Source organism: Bidens hawaiensis, unplaced genomic scaffold (genome assembly GCF_021521415.1).
Source record: "Bidens hawaiensis isolate Kalapana, Puna unplaced genomic scaffold, B.hawaiensis_p1.1 tig00014849_1, whole genome shotgun sequence".
Taxonomy (NCBI): Eukaryota; Viridiplantae; Streptophyta; class Magnoliopsida; order Asterales; family Asteraceae; genus Bidens; species Bidens hawaiensis.
In genome coordinates, this window is record NW_027492314.1 from 539,781 (window position 1) to 562,328 (window position 22,548).

General features: G+C 38.0%; 4 protein-coding genes across 4 annotated transcripts; 1 reads left to right on the top strand and 3 right to left on the bottom strand.

Annotated features, from left to right (window-relative positions):
• Positions 1-637: 637 nt before the first annotated feature.
• LOC143547895 (uncharacterized) lies at positions 638-2,101 on the bottom strand. The gene is made up of 2 exons (XM_077039199.1): positions 1,861-2,101; positions 638-1,776 (listed from the first exon to the last, which is right to left on the bottom strand). Exons 1-2 carry the CDS (start codon positions 2,099-2,101, stop codon positions 638-640), a joined length of 1,380 nt encoding a protein of 459 aa, XP_076895314.1.
• A 10,363-nt stretch (positions 2,102-12,464) lies between these two features.
• On the top strand, positions 12,465-16,813 carry LOC143547903 (uncharacterized). The gene is made up of 16 exons (XM_077039206.1): positions 12,465-12,706; positions 13,071-13,418; positions 13,515-13,655; positions 13,723-13,855; positions 13,927-14,040; positions 14,119-14,192; positions 14,268-14,342; positions 14,447-14,539; positions 14,636-14,696; positions 14,790-15,122; positions 15,193-15,319; positions 15,425-15,594; positions 15,685-15,837; positions 15,923-16,018; positions 16,099-16,418; positions 16,505-16,813. Exons 1-16 carry the CDS (start codon positions 12,608-12,610, stop codon positions 16,673-16,675), a joined length of 2,508 nt encoding a protein of 835 aa, XP_076895321.1. The 5' UTR covers positions 12,465-12,607; the 3' UTR covers positions 16,676-16,813.
• A 50-nt stretch (positions 16,814-16,863) lies between these two features.
• Positions 16,864-18,219, bottom strand: LOC143547904 (pathogenesis-related thaumatin-like protein 3.5). The gene is made up of 2 exons (XM_077039207.1): positions 18,156-18,219; positions 16,864-17,612 (listed from the first exon to the last, which is right to left on the bottom strand). Exons 1-2 carry the CDS (start codon positions 18,217-18,219, stop codon positions 16,912-16,914), a joined length of 765 nt encoding a protein of 254 aa, XP_076895322.1. The 3' UTR covers positions 16,864-16,911.
• A 1,202-nt stretch (positions 18,220-19,421) lies between these two features.
• On the bottom strand, positions 19,422-21,198 carry LOC143547887 (putative 1-acyl-sn-glycerol-3-phosphate acyltransferase 4). The gene is made up of 3 exons (XM_077039193.1): positions 20,588-21,198; positions 20,385-20,515; positions 19,422-20,018 (listed from the first exon to the last, which is right to left on the bottom strand). The coding sequence occupies exons 1-3, from the start codon at positions 21,163-21,165 to the stop codon at positions 19,576-19,578; spliced, it is 1,152 nt and encodes a 383-aa protein (XP_076895308.1). The 5' UTR covers positions 21,166-21,198; the 3' UTR covers positions 19,422-19,575.
• Positions 21,199-22,548: the final 1,350 nt, after the last annotated feature.

Genomic DNA, 22,548 nt, shown 5'->3' on the forward strand with positions numbered 1-22,548 from the left:
ATTATTTCAAAGTAACGCGATCTGGTGTGCAGACCAAAATACTAGGCACGCAGGCCGATAATGAGGCACGCAGGCCTAGAAGGAAATCACAAACTAAATATAACATCTTCGTAATTGCGCGATGGTTCCAAGTTCTGGGTATGGGGGTACCATCTAACTTTTTTAACTTGTAGGCGCCCTTCCCTAGAATTTCGTCCACTTCGTAGGGACCTTGCCATGTGGGGGCTAATTTTCCTGGCAATTCGGCATTTGATGCTTCGTTGTTCCGGAAGACATAATCCCCCTTGTGGAATTCGCATACTTTTACCCGCGCATCATAGTATTTTTGGAGTTGGCTCTTGTATTTGCTTTCGTGTATAGCGGCCAACTCTCTTCTTTCTTCTAAGAGATCCAGGTTAAATCGGAGCTCTTTTTCATTGTCGGTGGTTAAAAGCATTGGTGCGGATGGGACACCGACTTCGGCCGGGATCATTGCTTCCGTCCCGTAAGTCAAACTGAATGGGGTTTCTGAGTTGCTTGTTTTCTTGCTAGTTCGACGCGCCCATAGAACATGGGGCATTTCATCCACCCATCCCGTTCGTTTGGTTCCCAACCGTGCTTTTATGCCTTCTTTGATACTCCTGTTTGCCCGCTCCACCTACCCATTGGCTTGCGGATGGGCTACCGATGTGAACACTTGATTTATGTGGAGCTCCGACAACCATTCTTGCAGAGTTTTGTCAGCAAACTGGGTGCCGTTGTCGCTTACTATCGTCTGTGGAAGACCAAAGCGGCAGATTATGTATTCCCAAAGGAATTTTTTGACGTTTGCTGCTGTGATGTGAGCAAGTGGTTTAGCTTCTACCCACTTGGTGAAGTAATCAATTGCTATGAGCAAGAATTTGACCCGTCCTGGCGCCTCTATGAATGGTCCCATGATATTGATGGCCCACTTCTGGAAGGCCCATGCTGAGGTTATTGGCACCAGGTGGTTTTTTGGTCTCCAGGTTTGGGGCGCATACCTCTGACAGGCGTCGCATTTCCGGATTTCCTTGACTGCATCCGTGTGCATTCCTGGCCAATAATACACGGCGTTCATTATCTTTGCTACGACCATCCTTGGGCCCGCGTGCAAGCCACATATGCCTTCGTGGATTTCTCGTATCACGTAGTTAGATTTTTCCTTGTCTACACACCTGAGCAGTGGGCCAAGGAATGACTTTCTGAACAGGACCCCATCATGTACTTGATACCATAACACCTTATGGCGGATCTTTCGAGCCTCTGCCTTATCTTCCGGGAGGATGATGGAGGACAAGCAAGCCCTGATTGGTTCCATCCACGACATTGCGCCAGTCTGGATGACCAGAACTTGTCGCTGAGGAACGGACGGAGCGTCTAGGATCTCGATCCTAACGTCTCTGCCCATGTGTTCGAAGCTGGTGGACGCCAATTTGCTCAAGGCATCCGCGGGTCGATTCTCACTTCTCTTAATGTGCACTACTTTACATGAAGTGAATTGTTTCATAAGGTCCTTGGCTTGGGACAGATATGAGGCCATGATATCGTTCTTTGCTTCATAAGTCCCTGAGACCTGTCCTGCAATAAGCATAGAATCGACCCGAGCCTCTAAAAATTTTACACCGAGCTTCTTCGCAATCCGTAGTCCGGCCAAGAATGCCTCGTACTCAGCTTCATTGTTCGTACTTTTGAAGTTCAACTTGATGGCATAGGTGAACTCTTGGCCGTCTGGGTTAATTAATTTCAAACCCGCGCCTGATCCCTCCCCATTTGATGCTCCATCCGTAAACAGAGTCCATTGTTAACTTTCATCGGAAGGGATCGGGGATTGTTGTTCAAGCAGGCATTCCTGGACCTTGCCTGTGGGTACTTCTGTGACAAAGTCTGCCAAGACCTGGTCTTTGATCGCGGGTCTAGGCTTGTACTTAGTGGAGTGTTCGCCTAGTTCGATTGCCCATTGGGCTAATTTCCCGGATATTTCAGGTTTGGCCAATACGTTTTTCAGCTTGTAGTCTGTCAAAACTTGTATTGGGTGACCTTGGAAGTACCTCTTTAACCTTTGTGCCACATAAACTAGTGCCAGCACAAGTTTTTCAAGCATTGAGTACCGGGTTTCGGCATCTGCTAGCTTTCAGCTGACATAGTATATCGGCGTTTGGATGGCTTTGCGATCTGTTAGGAGAACTGCACCAATTGCAATATCTGAAGCGGATAAGTATAATACAAGTTGTTCCCCTTATCGAGGTACAATCAATGTTGGAAGATCCATGAGGCATTTTTTCACTTCCAGGAACGCTGTTTCTGCTTCCGGTGTCCATTTGAAATGTGTTTTTTTCAGGCAATTTCGTAACATTGACACGAATGGGTAAGATTTAGCTTCATGATTTACCAGAAATCGATTTAGAGCCGCTAATCTTCCATTCAACGTTTGGACCTCTTTTAGTGAAGACGGGGAGGGCATCCGGGCGAAGGCCTGTACCTTCTTCGGGTTTGCTTTGAATCCCTCCCCGGTGACAATCACTCCTAGGAACTTTCCTTCTTCCATGCCGAAAGAACATTTCGAAGGGTTAAGTTTCATGTTTATTTTCCTGAGTGTGGAGAAAACGTCTTCGATGTCCCGAAGCATTTGATCTTCCTCCACACTCTTGATGACCAGATCATCCATGTACACCTCCAGGTTTTTCCCGATTTGACCTCGGAAAGTGTTGTCCATCAACCACTGATACGTGGCTCCCGCGTTTTGTAAACCGAATGGCATCACTTGTAACAGAACGTGCCTTGGTCAGTTCGAAAAGCGGTTTTATCTTCATCGCGGGCTGCCATGCGTATCTGGTGGTAACCCTTGTAAGCATCTTGAAAACACTTGAATTTGAAGGGTGCCACTGCATCTACTTTGAGGTCAATCTCTGGAAGCGGGTACCAATCTTTGGGGCACGCCTTGTTCAGGTCCTTAAAATCGATGCACATCCGCCATGAGCTGTTGCTTTTAGGGACCATCACCGGATTCGCGACCCAAGTTTGGTACTAAATCTAGCGAATGATCCCTGCGTGCAACAGATCTTTGCACTTGCTCGTTCATGGATTTTGTTTGTTCGGGACCCATCCTCCTCTTTTTCTGAACGATTGGTGTATACGTGGGGTTAACCCGCAGCCGATGTTCTGAAATATCTCGTGGGACGTCCGTCATATCCGAAGGCTTCCAGGCGAAGATATCTGCGTTCTTGATCAGTAGCTGTTTCAGAAAGATGCGCACCGTTTCTGAGATAGTGGCCCCGATTGTACCGGTTTGTTACGGATGTTCCGGATTGACAACACATTTTTCCGGTTATGTCCGCAGTGCCTTCTTGGGTACCTTCGCAGGCTTCGATCACTCTGTTGTGTAGCAATGTTTGTTGACTCGGATGATTGCTACTCCTGTTCGCGTGGGAACACCCACTGCGCCGTGTGCTGTGGAAGGATTGGCGTTGAAGTCACCAATTGCTTCCCGCCCTAAGATTATGTCATTTTTGGATCTCGCGGGTAGGACTAGGAACTCAACATCCTCGGTCCTTGAGTGGATCCCGTCACTTAGCGTGACTGGGAATGTTATGACCCCCTTGGGGTGCATAACCTCGTACCCAAATCCGGAAACTGGGGCGTGCACAGGTTTCAACTTGGCTTTGTCTTCTTCATCTAGCTGTTCAAAACACTGTTCGTATATTATGTTAGACGTACTTCCAGTATCGAAGAAGACATATTGAGACCGATAGTTACCGAACAAAGCCGTGACGATTAGAGGTTGCTTCATGCACGACCCTCCTTTCACTCTTGGAAAAACTACGGGTTCATTTGTCCACATCTTCATCTGCTTCCCTCCGCTTGAACTTCCGAGGTGGTCCCCCTTGGATCATGTGTACATTCAAATCCTTTATCTGCTTTCTCGGGGGACCTTTATCTGCGAGAGCTGCGTTCTTCCGCGGACCTTGTCACACGTTTTTGAGCAGATGATCAAGTTTTCCAGACTTGATAGCGGACTCGATCTTATTTTTCAAGCTTGTGCACTCATTCGTGTCATGTCCGATGTCCTCGTGGAACATGCAATGTTTGTTCGGATTCAGGTTTACTCGCTTGACCAGCGGTTGAGGTTTCCTTAATTCGATGTTTCTGTTGTTAAGATTTCGGACGGGGTTTCCTTCAAGGGGGTCCAATGCTGCCGATCGGATTTGCCCGCGGTTCTATCTTTTTGTTTCTGCCCGATCAGTGACCTGGCATCAAACTGCTTGGGTTAGCTTTCCGGGGGCTGAATCCTTAACCATATTGAACCCTTCTCTTTTGGCTGAGCGTTCCGTGTCTCGGATCTTGTTTGTTGTTTGGGCGCCTCTCGCCCTAACAATTTTCTGTAGCTGCGAAAACTTTGGCCGCGGACATGATCGCGTCCCAAGTCTGGGGCATGCCATCCTGGCCTGTCAAACATCTGACCATCTCAAGGCTCCTTGCGTTCACTCGGAACGCTCCCCGCAGCATGTCTTCACTGATTCCACCAATATTCAAGCTCTCGTTGTTGAACCTGGTGATGAAGTCTTCCAGTGATTCGTTATCTCGTCGGAAAACACTCAGGATTTCCGACGCATCTCTGATATGTTTACGCTGCTGACTGAAGTGTTACGGAAATTTCGCTACCAGGTCGTCCCAGCTGCTAATTTGACCGTCCGGTAGTTTCTTAAACCATTCTCTGGCTGCTCCTGTTAGTGTCAATGCGAACATATGACACCAATAAGGCAGGGTCCATCCGCTTACTCCACCAACTGCTGTGAAGTTCAACAGGTGATCCCTCGGATCAGTCATCCCATTGTATTTTTCCAAATTGCTCGGGATCTTGATGTTGGTTGGGAAAGGAGCGGTTGCTATCCGCGGAATGAACTTTGACTTTTCCGAGAACGCAGCGGGGCGATATGGCTTGGTGAAGTCTTCTTCCGCATCGCGAAGTACTCAACATGTTTGACTAACGGCTTGGGACGCCTGGAGGTTTCCCTACCATAGTCCCAACTACCATCACTCGCATAATCTTCCTCTTGAAACGTTTCTCTCTGCCGAGTATCCCGTGGGGTTCTGTGGGATAGAGTACGCTGGGTGTGGTAACTTCTTTCGCAGCTCTTTGCCAGTGAACGACCAGCTGATCGAGAGTTGTCTTCCAACTCTAGATCTTGAGTGCGTCGTACTGGTGGCAGAGGCGGAGATGGCGAGTCATACGTCAGCGTCCTGGCTTGGACTTGATCTCGTCTCACTCTTCGCTCATACTCCTCTTTCAGACGATGTTTCTCCTATTGGTACCACTCTTCTAGGGTGAGAATGCTTTTACCAGATCTGGCCTGATAAGCTCTCGTTTCATCCCCATCGTATATGGGAAATTCTCCGGCCCCGTCTTCCGAAGCCGGGTTTGAGTGGTCCGTTGGATCTCGGTGACTTTGTGCCTCAAGAACTCTCCGGTCCAGTTTTCCCGGACCCGGGTTCTGGTGTTCCTGCGTGGTGCAAAGTCTTCAAACCTTGGAACTTCTCCAGTCATGTTTTCGAAGACCGGAGTTCTGGTGCTCCGGCGAGGTTCCTCCGACACCTGTCCTTCATGGACTGATTCATCCAGAATTTCAGTACGACGGGGTCTTGCAGGAGCAATAGATGGCTGTTGGTTCTGACTCATCTTCAGATCAAAGTGAATCGAAAAAACCGTAAAAAACCGTGTATCTAGCTAAAACCGGATTGCGTCAATGAAGAAACACTAGATCGAACTGGATAGTCAGATCAAGTATTTCCCCAGATATGGGTATAATGAAGCGATGAGAACAGATCCAAGCTGATGCCTGCAAAACAGAACACCGTTGAGTCTTGTTACGGGAAGGACATAGTGGGGGGTCTTCCAGTAACCACCCTCCGGCGTGAGAATAAGTATCGTACTTTGATCGGCATAAAGTAAGACACAGTATGTAATTGCTTAAGGCTTGAGAGTGTGAATGAATACCTCAAAGATATGATCTTCGTATTTATAGCCAAAGGTGGAGGGAAGATGATTGGTGGAGTTGTCACTATCAAGTTATTCCTCCTCTGCCTGAATGGACACGTGTCGGGCTTTTATTGGATGTGACATCCTGGACCCGTTTATGGTGTAGCCATTATCTGTGCACGTCATGGGATAGCCATTACGTGTCTAGGTGTCTTCTTTCCATTGGCCGATGTCGCTATCAGGAGGTTTTTAGGGAATTTTCTAGAAGTAGTTTGTTACAATTGCTCTTCCATATCACGTGGGGATCATGCGTATGATGAATCCCTTGAGTTATTTGTGGATTCCTTCCGCGGATGCTCGCGTGACCGTCCGCGGATTATGACGAAGTTCCATGAAGTGTTTTGGATTGTGGATGGCTTCACCAATCCACTTGTTCCTTGCGCGGATGTCTTTTGGCTATCCGCGGGTTAGTTGATGGATCCGCGAGTGGCGGATGTCTTTGACGATCCGCGAGTCGGATAAGGGATCCGCGGGTAACTTTGCTACCCTCCCTCTATAGTAAACTTTAGGCTGTACTTAACAAAATTCAATTATTATATATAATATTAATAAAAATATCTAGTTGTAATAATTTGAAACAAAACCTCATCTGCTTTGAAGATCTAACTATTTGGCGTTAAATGAATACACGAATAAACAAAATAAAAAGAATCTACTTATTCTGATAAAAGAAAATAACTGGGACACGTGTCAGTATGTCACTTAGAGATTCATTCTTAGCATAAATTTTCCGCTCAAACTATTTTATATTTTTAATGAAAACATATATATATCAGCGTAATCAAAATATATTAATACATCATTTAATCAACTAAATAATTATCTAAATTATATGGATTAAAAATATGCGGGCATTTATGTCAATACAATCAAAATATTTATATCTTTAATGAAATCATATATATATTTTTTTATTAAATCAATTTACATAATGGCATTTATAGGTCTAAATGATAATGTGAAAAAATTATGAATGAATAACAATTTTTTTCTCAAATACTAATTCAACCTTTATGAATTCATGAGTTTTCATCAATCTCTTTTGAAACTGTAATACAAAAACGTGCTTTATTCATATTAATTTTATATAAGATGTTCTTCTTTTTTTTTGTGTCATTCATAATGAAACATCTTATCATCTTTTGTTAGAATTTAATATTCCATCAAAAATATAATTACCATTTATAAAATCAATAGTTGCATTTTTACTTGATTATAAGGAAATCATGTGAAAGTATATCATGAATTCATATGAATATTTTATTAGAAAATATAATTTGAACTTATAAAACAATTTAATTTGATAAAGTATAGGTTTTTTTTTATTAAATTTAATTATTTAATTTTTATATCTTAATTATATTTCTTTTAAGCATCTCATGTATCAGAATTCTAAAACTAGTTATATAAATATGCAAGTGGAGTTTGTGAATGATTTGCCACCCTTGCATCATCCCCAAAGGTTTAAAAATATTCATAAACTTACGACATGCATGAAAATGTATTGTGTCATTCTCATCCTACCCCCTATCGTTAAACTAAAAATTACACTAAAACTCATTTTATTTTTTCTCCCTATTTCAATTAAATAATACTTTTTATACCTTTTATAATTCCCTTTTCTGTTTCATTCGTTCACAACCACTTTAAAAATATGTTAAAAAATTATAGGGGATGAACAGTAACCTTTCAAATATACAGAAAAATCACTATTTTTTCTAAAATATAAAAATTATTCACTCACAACATCCTGAATCACTCTCTAAATTATAAAAACACTCATCAGATAATATAAGGGATTGAATGAGAATGCTCTTATGACATTATTTAAATTTTAATAGATTTAATAAGGATACGGTATTATTATTTAATAAGTTATAGATTTATTTGTCAATCATAGTATATATATGCAGATTTAACTCAAGTACTTAATAATAATTATCTTACACTTAAGAAACAAACGCAGATCTTTTATCATTCATTATCTGTATTTCATGTTTCAGGGCAAAAGCAAATTAAACTTCAATTACATCTAGGTATCGTTTGGTATGCAGCAATGACATAGGGAATGGAACGATTCATTACGTGGGAATGAAAAATGTGATGTTTGGTTGCTCAATGGAATGGAATCATCAATTACACATGGAATTTCATTCCATCAAAACTATTCCTTCACACCTCCTTTTTTTTCATTCCATTCCTCCTTCATTATATTTTCTCAACAACTCCACCACTTAACAACCACCACCACCAATACCATCGCCACCACCACCACCACCACCTGACCGCCACTGCCAACACCGTCGCCACCACCACCTTACCACCAGCGCTACCACCATCGTCGTCGTCGCCACCACCACCACCTTACAACCAGCGTACCACCACCACTGTCGTCGCAACCATCGTTGCGGTAACCATCACAATCACTGCCATCGCCTCCGCTTGGCCATCACCGCCACCACCATTGTCGCTTCCTGACCACCACCAGCTGACCGCCACCACCGTTGCTGCCACCCTACCATCAACATCACTACCAATGCTATCATCGCTTGACCACCCCCACCCTCACCCCCACCACCGCCGCCGCCGCCACCACCGCCAACACAAACATCACCCCTGCCGCCTGACCGCCACCACCACTGCCGCCACCACCATTTTCGTCACGGGAGCTACCACAACCACCGTCGCGCCAATGTAGTGTTTTTTTAATTTTGGTAAAAAAAATTATTTTGAGATATGAGTGTTTTTATTATTTTTATTTCATTCTTATAATTTTTATGGATACCAAACAATATAAAAATAATTCATTTCATTCCTATAGGTTAACCAAACAAGACAAAGTAATGTAATGATCTATTTCATTCCCTTATCCATTCCATCCCTTCTCCCATTCTATTTCCCTATTCATTTCATTACCTTCAACCAAACATACCCCTAAAGTTTTGAAGTATAAATATGAATATCCTATAAGGCTAATATCAAGCATATAATCAAACAAATTAGTTAATAACATATATAATTTAATGCTTATGTCATTCAATACAATTAATACGCAACAATTTAATAATCTATTCAATGTGTCATTATTTCTTAGGAAATAACATTTTATTAATGAAATACTATATATTCTGTATAATACACTAATGATTAAACAAATGCAACAAAAAGATTAAATTAAATAATATATATAATAACCTACCTTATGAATTCATAAGATATAAATAATGACAAATAAAATTTTATAACTCATAAATATCTAAAACCTTATTTAATACAATATTAAAATTATATTTGTAACTTTATTGGTATTTCTATAAATGGTAATAGTATTAGTTGACATCCTAGTTGGTTACTCTAGTTCAATGACATGAAAAAATGATTTTGTTTTAACAGTATAGGTAGATCTCTTCATACAACAAGGCTAATAAAGCTAATAAATCACTTCAATATCCCTCATGTCCGTGACAATAACTTTACGTTTGCCACCAACATTCTTCCCGTATTTTTTTCCTTTGTGACATTTTTTTCATACGCTATCTCGTCTTGTCGTATATTAGAAGGAAATGAAGAGAGAATGCTACGAACACAAGCGATATTATTAGTTTTGGTTCATATACACTCGTCCTTCTCTATTATTAAGATTATCTGCTTTTAAGTTCACAAGTCACAACTCATTATTACCATGGCCTCCATTTAACTCAGGGATATATCAAATACAGTAAATAAGAATTAATCTTACATTATAATTAAACAAAGTGATACTAAATTACTTAAATCCACACCAATGTCAATGAATCGATCTATAACTACTTCAGATATATTGATATTGCTAGACGACAGGCCCTTTCGTTTGGTCTAAAATGGTATGATGATTGATGTTAAACAAAGAGATATAGATGTAGTTATAAGGTTTTACCATAATTAAAAGATGTTTTATTTTTCAGGACATTTGCTTAATTTGATGTCTTCTCAATTTTCGTATATATTGACCATTAAAGAGGCAAATTCAATTGATTTTATTTCTTCAAAAAGCAAAATTTGTTGAACTAAAAGAACACCTTATTTTCTCCTGAATTTTGGGTAAAAAATATTCAAAAGAAAACCTGTTTCTACGACTTTCGTCTTTAACTTTTAACAAACATCTTAAAATTTTTTAAGATTTAATATTGGAGTGTTAAAAGTAAAATAAGTTTATTTAAGGATTTTAATTTAGAATTTGGATACTAAACCCAAAGACATGAATTTCATGAAACTTGTTATTCCAAATCGTTTTATTTATTTATTTTAAAATATAGTTAATAACAATTAATAGTTTAATCACAACTTAACAATCATAATTCTTACTTTTCATTTCTTCTAATATATATATGCACGCATATAGATACTAGTTCTTGTAGGAAATTGATTTTTTGCGTGAATGTATATAACTAGGCGAGGGGTATGTGTGTACGTTTATTACACATCATGATAATACAAGATATGATATACTTATGTAACGTTAAAATTAACAACTCAACAGGTAAAAATTGTGTGGTTTGTGTATATAATTACACAAACCTTATATACATAATTACACACCTATGCACATCCAGTTACATGACATTTATAACAATTTTTTTGAAAGTTGTTTTAAGAGAAAATCGCAATACTATACCCTAATTAAAAGTAATAAATTTATCGATTTTTATAACTTAAAAAAAAGTATGAATATTATTTTATTTAAAAAAATAACGCAACGTTATCATTTTTTTTAAAGTCTATTTCCGGTTCTATCACATAGTCATTCTAAACATGAAAAATCTTGATGAGGAAGGAAGGGCTGTGAAAGAAGGTTATTCGGTTTATTTATCATTCGTCATGCTTATGGCAGGTTATTCAAGCAAAGATTTATGTCATGAGGCATTGAAAGCAAAGCTTTAATATTTCAAGTGTTCTTGATAAGACGGGTGGCGATTTAAATAACAGTTAAATGTGAGTTGTTAGAGGCGGTAATAACTCTATATTTTGGTTAGATTGATGGATTGGATAAGTCCCTAAACACAAGGTTTCCAATTTTGTACAATGGTGGAGCGATTGGTTATAGTGTCAGGAGAGATCTGTGGTAAATAGGGCTAGTCTAGGATTCTAACAAATGATGATGAAATATGTTGAGAAGCCCACTAACTTGTGCCAATAGGTAAACATGGAATTGGGTGTGACTTGGAGCATGTGAAGGTTAGACACGGTTGGGTGTTCTTAGTTAAGAGTGTAAAAGAAAGGCTGATGAGCTGATCAAGGTAAATGATGTTAGGCCCAATTACATCTTCACACAACTGGATAGGTTACCGACCTTGGTTTCTTTGCTAAGGAGCAATATCGTTGTGTAATCGGTGTTTTGTCCTTTCTCTGGTGATCTTGATAAAACTACCAAACACATGTTTGTTGCATACATTCTTGCTCAAGCAACTTGCCAGGTAATCTCCAATGGTGTAAGACACTTAAGTTCTCTGAAAAAAAAATGCAAAGGTATTTCAAACGGGCTATCTTACTGCATTTTGGTATTTGTGAAAGACGAGAAATAAACCCGTGTTTATAGACGAACCTATTTAGTTATGATTGGTAAAATTAAAGTCCTTGGATTTTTTTGAATAAAACATAGGTAAAAGATATTGAACTTTTCTTGGAAACATTGGAGTTGTTTTAGTGGTGGTGGTTTTATTTTTTGGCTTGTTGAAGGACAAAATTAGTACACTTTGTACCAAAGAAACCATTTCTATTTTAGTTTTACCCAAGTATACATATATCCATCAAAAATATAAAGTTGCATTTAATACACCCAAAATAAATAACATTAAAGAAAAGAAAACATATATTCTACATTAACGCTGTGTTCCCGAGCTCACTTAACGAAGGAAAAGAAAGGAAATGAAAACATTTTTGTTAATTTCCTTTCTTTTTATTTTCCTTTTCTTTCCATCCATTCAATTCCTTTCAAAATGGAAGGAAAGAAATAACACTATAAAACCCACTATTTTCCTTTCCTTTCCTTTCCTTTCCTTTCCTTTCCTTTGCTTTCTTTCATTTAATGAAATTCAAAAACACACTTATTGTTCTTTCCTTCCCTTTAATGAAACTCGGTAACACAACTTTTCTTTCCGTCCCTTAATTTCTTTTCCCTTCGCTTGTTAAATTAAATGAAACTCCGTCGGTAACAGAGCGTAATATTCTAGTTCATGTTAGGCTTCCTGTAAATCCCTCTTCCCCAAATCACCAATCAACCCAGTCTACGAATCACACTCAAAACAAACATTAATTCTCTGAAAAAATATTTAATTGAAAGTTTTGTAATTATTCTGTTTTTCAAGACGAAGAACAAGTCCACTCTGTACAACAACGGCATTCACCCTTTATTTTGTATATTATCTCAATTCAATTACAACTGATCATCAAATATTAATAACAACAGCTCACACCCACAAACCCAATTCTTCAATTTCCTAATTAATGCCCACAAATTTTGGGTTTTCTAATGGCGGTTTCGCCGATCTGGTCGCCGGAGATTTGATTAACCGATGAGTTTTCCGGCGTCTATTCATGGAGTTCAAGATTTGTTCTTCCGATTTTGTTATTATTAATTCCAGATGCATTTGTTTCCTCACACGGAAACTGTGGACTGAGCTACTGATTATTCAGGTCAAATTACATCTTTTTATTTAGTTAATTTCATCTATTAATCATAAAAATTGAAACTTGTTTCAGAGTCTTGAATTCAATTAATTAAATCAGTGTGTGTGTGTGTGTGTGTGTGTGTGTGAGTTAATTTGGGTTTCTGGGGTTCTAATGTCTCACTTAATTTGACATATTATCAACATCAATCATCAGGAATCTGTGTACAACAAGATTAGTGTTCAAAGCTTAATTTAGTAAAGATTTAGAAATATTTTAACTAAATGTCACATCATATATTATTGAAGCCAATTTCATATCTTGATGAAAACATGATAAAATGACAGTAATTAGTTAATTACATAGTAATTATTATACTCTTGCGTTACAGGTGCTTTTAGTGTTAGTATTGTTCGATACCAGTCACGCGAAATTTGGAGATAGTCCATTACACCCACGAAGACCGGAAAACGGCGGTGAAATTATTCAGTCACATTCGTGCATTCATGATCAAATAATTGAACAAAGACGGAAAAGACCGGGAAACAAAGTGTTTTCGGTTACACCGCAGGTTTATCATAGCTCGGGTGATCTTCACCGTAGGGGAAGAGAGTTATTACAAACTTCAAAATCAAGTTTTTTGAAGAATGCAAAGTTGCCCATAAGAATTTATTTGAATTATGATGCTGTCGGTCATTCACATGATAGAGATTGTAGGAATGTTGGAGATATAGTTAAGGTGAGTTTATCATGATAATAATAATAATAATAACAGCCTGATTCTTTTTTACTTGAATTGTATTAGCAAATATGATTATTATTATTTTTTTTGCAGCTAGGTGAACCTCCGGGAGGTTATGATTCAGGTGGTCCCACGTGTAACCCGCACAACGATCCTCCAATATTTGGTGACTGTTGGTATAACTGCACGTTGGATGATATAACCGGGGATGACAAAAGGCATCGGCTTCACAAGGTTTTTATTAAACTTTTGATGATAAATTTTGTATTTTTGATGTCTTTTAATATATTGTGGTGAACAGGCTGTAGGGCAGACGGCTGAATGGTTTAAACGAGCTCTGGCGGTTGAGCGCGTGAGAGGAAACCTAAGGTTAAGTGGTTACTCTGCTTGTGGACAAGATGGCGGTGTTCAGCTTCCACGTCAATACGTTGAAGGTAACTTGTTACTCAATCTATTGACTTTTTTCAGTCTGATCATTGACTTTTGTTTCCTGGTGTTTTTCTAGAGGGCGTTGCGGATGCGGATTTGGTTCTTTTGGTGACTACGAGGCCCACGACGGGTAACACGTTGGCGTGGGCCGTGGCATGTGAACGTGATCAATGGGGTCGTGCGATTGCTGGTATTTAATTATTTTATGCCTTTAGTTGTTTCAAAGATGGATGAAAGTATTGGTAATCTGTTATTTGTTTGTTTAAAGGACATGTAAATGTTGCGCCACGTCACTTGACAGCAGAAGCGGAAACATTACTTTCGGCTACCCTTATACATGAAGTGAGTATCTTTGCTATTTATTTAATAATTGACAAGAATGTTGAAAATATTTGAGCATTTTAAAATGTTTTATAGGTTATTCATGTCCTTGGATTTGACCCTCACGCCTTCACACATTTTAGAGACGACAGAAAACAACGACGTAGTCAGGTTGGCCATTGTGTTATTGATGCAACAATGTATAAAATTAAGAAACTTTATTGCGCTAATCGCGCTAAGTTTTAACCATTATTAATATTTTTTTGTTTATATAGGTCACTAAAGAAACCATGGATGAAAAACTTGGGAGGGTGGTGACTCGTGTAGTTCTTCCACGCGTTATCATGCATTCACGCCATCATTACGGGGTACATATTATATTACCTTCATTTTATTTAAAAAAAATTATTTGATTAAAAGTAATTAAACAACAAAAAACATAATATTTGAAAACTTCATGTTAGGCATTTTCTGAGAATTTCACGGGTCTAGAATTAGAAGACGGTGGAGGGCGTGGGACATCAGGTTCGCTAAAGTATCCATTTCATTAAAAAGGAAAATATTAACAAAAAGAAATCCGGGTTCATGAGTAATTTCATAATCGTATAATATGCACAGGATCACACTGGGAGAAGAGACTTTTGATGAATGAAATAATGACGGGTTCGGTAGATACACGATCTGTAATTTCAAAAATGACATTAGCTTTATTAGAAGATAGTGGTTGGTATGAAGCTAATTACAGCATGGCAGACCGTCTTGAATGGGGTCGAAATCAAGGGACCGAATTTGTGACCAACCGTTGCAATTTATGGAAAGGTGCATATCATTGCAATACCACGCAGTTTTCAGGGTGTACATATAATCGGGAGGCCGAGGGTTACTGTCCAATTGTAAATTATAGTGGAGACCTTCCTCAGTGGGCCCGTTATTTCCCTCAGGCTAACAAAGGTATAATCGTGTCATGTTATTAAATGGGTCTAATCCTAAAAGTTGACTTTCTGATTCTTGGTCAATGCAGGCGGACAATCGACATTGGCTGATTATTGCACCTATTTTGTAGCTTATTCTGATGGTTCATGTGTCGACACCAACAGTGCACGGATGCCCGATAGAATGTTAGGTGAAGTGCGTGGGAGTAACTCGAGGTAAAAACTGAAATTTAGTTTTCTTAGCAGATATCAAGCAAATATACAGTGAAGTTTGATAAAACAGAACTAAATGGTGGTAACTTTAAATGATAATTTATATAGGTGTATGGCCTCTTCATTAGTACGTAATGGGTTCGTTAGAGGTTCTATGGCACAAGGAAACGGTTGTTACCAACATAGGTGCATCAACATGACTCTACAGGTTGCTGTTGATGGCATTTGGAAAGCTTGCCCGGAGGTTGGTGGGCCCGTTCAATTTCCCGGGTTTAACGGTAATATGTTGGAAAATGTTATTGAAGTTTTACAGTTTTCTTTCTTCTGTTCTCAAGCTTTTCCATTTGTGTAAATGGTTTGCAACACAGGCGAATTGATTTGCCCACCGTATCATGAACTTTGTGGTGTGAACCCGGTTCTCATATCCAATCAGTGCCCCAACTCATGCAACTTGAATGGGGATTGTATTGATGGAATGTGTGTTTGCTTTCTTGGGTTTGATGGCCATGATTGTAGCAAACGTAAGATCCTTTTGCGCGGTTTTTGTACGCTATATATTCAGTATAATATCATTAAAGTTTCTTGGCGGGTGTTTATTGTTTTCAGGGTCGTGCCCTAGCAACTGTAACGAACATGGAAAGTGCCTAAGGAACGGTGTTTGTGAATGTAAAAACGGGTTCACCGGGATTGACTGCTCAACTGGTGAGTTTAAGTGTTTAGCCTTGCAATCTCATTTTCTCAAAACACATAATTCAGCAATTACCTTTGGACGGTTTTTGCAGCGGTTTGTGATGAACAATGCAGCCTTCATGGTGGAGTGTGTGATAACGGGGTGTGTGAATTTAGATGCTCTGACTACGCGGGGTACACCTGTCGAAACAGTTCATTGGTTCTTAATAACCTTTCAATTTGCAAAGATCTGTTAATTAATGACGGTGACGGGCAACATTGTGCACCGAGTGAATCAAGCATCTTGAGGCAGGTGGAGGATGTTGTGGTGATGCCTAATTATCACCGGTTGTACCCAAACAGTGCTAGAAAGATTCTTAATATGATTATAGGCCGAAACTGTGATAAAGCAGCCAGACGACTCGCATGTTGGGTAAGATTCTATATTTCCATACTGGTTTCATTATTTTTGTACTTGTAAATCGCATATAATTACATAACTCGCGTGCAATGAAACAGATATCGATACAAAAGTGTGAGAAAGATGGTAACAACAGATTAAGAGTATGCCATTCAGCATGCCAAGCGTATAATATTGCTTGCAGTGCATCACTAGATTGCTCAGATCAAACACTTTTTAGCGACACCGGTCTATGTACGGGCTCAGGTGAGATGGAGTCATGGTTTTGAAGCTTCATAACTGTAAATTATAGAACAGCCTTTTGTCCTTGAGTTCAAGTTTTCATGGTGTAATCTTGTTAATTGTAAAGGATAAGCCATGCAATTTGTTGAAGAAAATAACCCAAAAAAAGAAGGAAATTTAGTGAGGTTTAAAATTTTAAAACTTGCTTGTTATCTGATTTCTAACCCATCAATTCATCATCAATCTCAGTGATTTTGTAATCAAAATTTGGTAATTAAGTTTCTCAAATCCCAGTTGGACAGAATGTAATCAAGTAATCCGCCCCGGAACACGTGAACGTACTCGACGCATCATCATACGCGTAGCTGTAAGCACTCGGGCAAGCTGCTTTAAACATAACCGAGAACTGTGTCGGTGCACACGTGGCTGGCATTGCATGATCCCCGGTGCAGCAGAACTCCGGCGCGTTAAACGCATCACACGCGCTTTTACAAGCCACCACTGCGCCACCACCATCAACAACCCTCAGCTCCGTTGGACAGTTAATGTTTAGGTCTGCTATGCACCCTGCATACTGGCAGTCGCCATTCCCACCCGTTGGCTTTATGCCAATGCCGACATTGTACCCGTCCACAAGGCTAACATCATAAAAGTCCTTATCACTGTTAGTGTTGCTATTGCCGCCAGCGATGGTGAACTCCGCTAGTGAAACTGGTGGATCTCCACCGCCATTGCACTTAAGAGTACTGCCACAATCGCCGGTCATGCACTTACCGTTTCCAAATTCATCAAAGGTGCATCCGGTTCGGGCCCAGAACCGACCTGACCAGCCTGGCATGGCAATAAACCGAACAGAGGCACCAGGCGATAATGAGAATCCGCCCTCGCCTAATACAGGACCGGAGTTTCCACTGAGTGTCCCTGGCCAAACTGTATAGCTACAGCTGTTTTGTAACGTAAACACCGTAGCTGATACTTCACCTCCTGCAGATCATAAATTATTTCGTAATTACATCACACATACATACATTGTGGTGGGATCCAATACAAATAAAATTAACCTACTAAATGTACAAATAAATAGAGTGTGAACTACAGTACAAAAATGAAGTGCAGTAATTAAACTAGTTCCAAATCTGTATGATGCTAGCATAATTACTTTATTTCTTTAAGTTAAAAGTTGTTTGTATATATCCAAACACTACATATATATTTTGGATCATTGTTAAGAGTTATATATATCTCATCGCAAAATCGATTTCCGCTTATCTTGATAACCGTAAATACAGTAAATGATAGTAGAATGCACACATAATTAAGGAATTAAATGGCTGCATTGACGTTAAAAGACCTAATAATTACGACGAGAATCAAAAATCGAAGGAAGCGATAGGTGGAGCATATAGAGTTTGATTAACGATCAGAATGTTGGAAGCTATCGGTAATGAAGAAGAGAGTTATGATGCAATTACTACATTCTATCTAATGAAATTGAAAGAGAGTAATGAATATTAGTTTTAACCACACCTGAGAGGAAGAAGAAGAAGAAGAAGATAGCAAGAGAGAAGCCGACACGCATCATCATATCCATCGGAGCCGGCGACGGTGAAGCCGATGAACCACGCGAATATTGTGTGCTTGTGTAGACAGAGAGGAGGTTGTGGTTAGGTTCGTGTTTTACAAAACCCAAAACAAGGTTCCACATTACTCATATTTATTATAGCATATTAATTTTATATTACTTTTAGAAAGAAAAATATTACCATTTCTTGTTCACCTGTTTTTGTTTCAACCCAACTTTCATGAAAACATTTTTCTAAGCTTTGGTCTTCTCTGAACTACTTCTATTAAACAAATTAGGTTTTAATATACTTAGGGTTTGATGATTAAAGGACTTAACAACTAAATGATATATGTTATAACCCGTTTAAAAGCTATCTGGATTTGGTGACCCATGACCCTCTTATTTTCTTTTACTATAAAATTGTTTCTTAATCGGATATTAATTTTTAGTATACGCTATTTTATATGATTTTCATATCAAATATTTGGTAAGACTAATTTTTAATTTAATTTATCCCCGTATTACGGGGGTTGTTTTGCATTATTCGTTTATAATATTTATATATTTTTTGAATTCTAATTTTATTTATTGTAAGCAAGTTAATAATATACTTAGGGTTTGATAATAAAATAGTGTCACGAATAAATAAGATGTTATAACCCGGTTTAAAAGTTATCCGGGTTTGGTGAGACCCGCTTATTTCTTAGTATAAAATTGCTCTTCATTATAAATAATATCTTTTTTTAAAAAAAAAATCATATATTAATTTTTAATATATTCTTGTTTTATAGGATTTTCACATCAATTATTTGGTGAGATTAATTTTTGGTGAGATTAATTTTAGTATATCCTGTAGTAGTTGTTATTTTTATAACTAGATATAGAAGGTTTTATCTTTGAATATTCCTGGAGTGGCAATGGATTCCAAACTAGTGATTTTTTTTTTCTGAATTCACTTACCGAAATAAACAAACAAAACCAGAAGTGTTAATAAACGATTCAACCAAAGCCGACTGGTATTTTGATAATCGCAGTGTTCAATTGGAGCCTTAAATCGATCAAACAGACACATTCACACCCCTAAATTAGAAAACTTTGAATCGCATTAAGAACAACACACAATTCTCCATGTCATCTTCGTTTTCTCTATTGTTTCATAACAAGTTATAAAAAAAATCCCAAGATATGTATATAGAGCAGAAAGAAATTACTGAATTGTAACTTTATGAGTTTATGTTCATCCATCACAGTTTACAATTACAAAAAAGAAAAAAAAATGTACATTTACCACTTATACAAGAATTTATTCTTTAACAAACCAAAAATCATCTTCAAACAGTTTTCTAGCAGCAGATAACAAAACTCTACCTGCTTCCCTATTTCCTAACAAGATTTTTTACCAGGTAACAACCCCTTCACATACTCATGAATCGGCGACGGCCAGAAATTAAAAGCCGTAGCAAACGCAAGATATGCACACGACAATACAATGTACACTTTGAACCAAACTGATGAGAAAACCGCAAGATATGCGAATATAGAAGTAATAGCTATTACTATTATGCAATTTACCAAACATTTAACTGTTGAAAGCTCTCCTTCGGTTCCTTCATTAGGAAAATAACCTTGGGCTATGAAATCCGAAAGCAGTTGATCTTTTAATTCGAATGTTTTTAGCAACCAAGTGCTGCACTCGGTTTCTGAAACTGGGATTTCTTCTAGAGATATTCGTCTGACATTAACATGCACTTCTGAAGGCTCCACACCAAAAACATTGTCCATGAATGTCGGGCATCGGTTCTTGTACGCAATTGTCACATCATACACTGAAATAAGCAAAAATGAATGATATGTATTAGAGTAAATTACACCTTTGTCCATAAGCTACGTAAATAACATAAAATTAATGTTTACATTTTGTCACGCTTTACGTCATTTCCATTAACATGCGTTAATTTTTTCTGTTAAGTCTTTGCACATGATGGCATTTTCGTTTATTTTATGCGCATGAAATAGTGGTAAAATTTTCTATCAAGTCTTTGCACATGATGGCATTTTCGTTTATTTTATGCGCATGAAATAGTGTTAAAATTTTCTATCAAGTCTTTGCACATGATGATATTTTCGTCATTTTTATTTTATGCATACAAAATAGAATAATATTTAGTCAATGCTGAGAGCCAGAGAGTAACCTGCATCAAGAGAACCCCTTAATATTTCAACACAAGCATGAAAGCCTCTTGTTTTGGGCAGTAACACATTTTTTAAAATCGGTAATCCATTTTCAGCAGCATATTGCTGGCTTTTTATGCACTTTTGTTCTCTGCATATAAAAATCAAACAGGTCATAAAATGAGTTTAACAGTTTATAAAAATATAAAAGTTAAGAAATTACGTGAAATCAGTTCCTTCGGGAAAAACAGCAAGCCATAACGGGTCCGACGGGTTGGTAAAATTTGAGAGCCTTTTTCTCATAATAATTTCATCAACCTCCCATTTTCTCTCCACTGAAATAAACTCAAAAATATGAAATCCCCAACCGAATATTGGTAGTTTCATCAAGCTGCGTTTGAGGACATACTTGATGCATCCTAAAGAACCTTTTCTGAGTGCAAGATCCCAAAGATACATCCAATCGACTTCAGTTCTGTGATTAGCAATAAGCAAAACACGTTCCTTTTCGGGAACCGTTTCTCCAGAAAAGACCACTTTGGTTTTATTAATCTTTTCGAATAAAAACGGCCATAAAGCTAACCACATACCAAAAAGAAAAGATGAAGCTTTTCTGCTGTAATGTATGCTAAAGAACCGAGGAAAAACTGCAGCAACCGGACTGAAATAAACCAAAAACATGAAGGCGGTTGACAGGTAAACCACTAAACATGCCAGACCCCTTAAAAGTCTTAACGGGGTCAAAGGATAGTGTTTTAATCCATTGTTTGTGTCTGAGTTTAGGGTCTGGCAATCTTCCATCTTTACTGAGTTAACCGCGTTTAAGATCTCCCACTCGTTGCACTTGCAGCCTTAGTATAAATTGGTTAATATATTCAGAAATATCATAGTGACATTAAACTCATAGAATATATGCATCGACTGAATACCGGAGCTTATTTCTTCTGTAACATAAGATATAAGAAGTCTCGGTCATACATACGGATTAAATCATTAAATAAAAACTTTAAAAACAAGAAAAAGAAAAAACAAATCAAGAAAAGAATTAATATCCAAGCAAGCACCAATCCTTAAATTGTTTGTAGTTTGTACCATACATATGGCCATATGGGGTCCTCAACTGATGCATGCCCACTATTTGCAACCATAAAATAGTTGAGGCTAATTTACTATGAACATGTAACAAGCCAATCAGTTTAAGACACCTGGCAGTGCTACTCAGCTATATAGTACTAATTTGCATTCATTTGTAGCACAACAAATTAGACCACCAAAAAAGCCTAATTGTTTGGTTGTCAATTGCAGTATTAGATATTTTAACTTATGGTCCCAACATGCTCAAATCTATCTATATTTACAAGTGCAAATACACTAAATTCAGAAGAAAATTATATAATACGACTAGCGGTGGGATCTGGTACAAATGAAATTAACATACTAAACACGAACAAATAACCAGAGTAGTTGTTATTATTATTATTAGTAATTACGCTACAAAAAACAAGCCTAGTTATTTTGATTACAACTACTAGCAGAATATAAACACATCCTAAAATAATAATAATAGATCTATACACTGCAATTGCATAAAAAAGTTTTTAAATCATCAAGATTTGAGTATAAATTAACCCTAAACGGTAACATGTTAAAAACTGAGAACAATAGATAAACGATAATTGAGAAGGAATCCAGGAAATTGAATGCGGAATTGAAAATTAGATCCAAAATTGCAAAGTAAAGTAAAGAATTGGTAGGTAAATTTAGGAAGAGAGAGAGAGAGATTAATTATGCGTACCGAATTGAAAAGACGGTGGAGATAAACGATGAAAGAAAATTACATGGGAATGGCGGATGAAGCGGAATGAATTTGTTGAATCGAGAGCCAAATCTTCCTCTGTTTTGTTTTGTGCGAGGGAGACAGACAATACAACAGTTCTGGTGCAGACTCAGACTCAGACTCAGACTCAGTCTCAGACTCAACCATATAAATAAGAAGGCCCCTTGACAGTTGCTAAACATACACTTGTTATCCTTTGGGTTTTGATTTTTAACTTTTGTTCCTTTATTTTATGTATTCGATCGATATATACACTTTCAAATTAAAGTAACTTTATGGGTACGCAACTTAATTGGATAATTTAGAAAGCTCAATAACAACGAGAATATGTTTTAGGTAGCAACTTT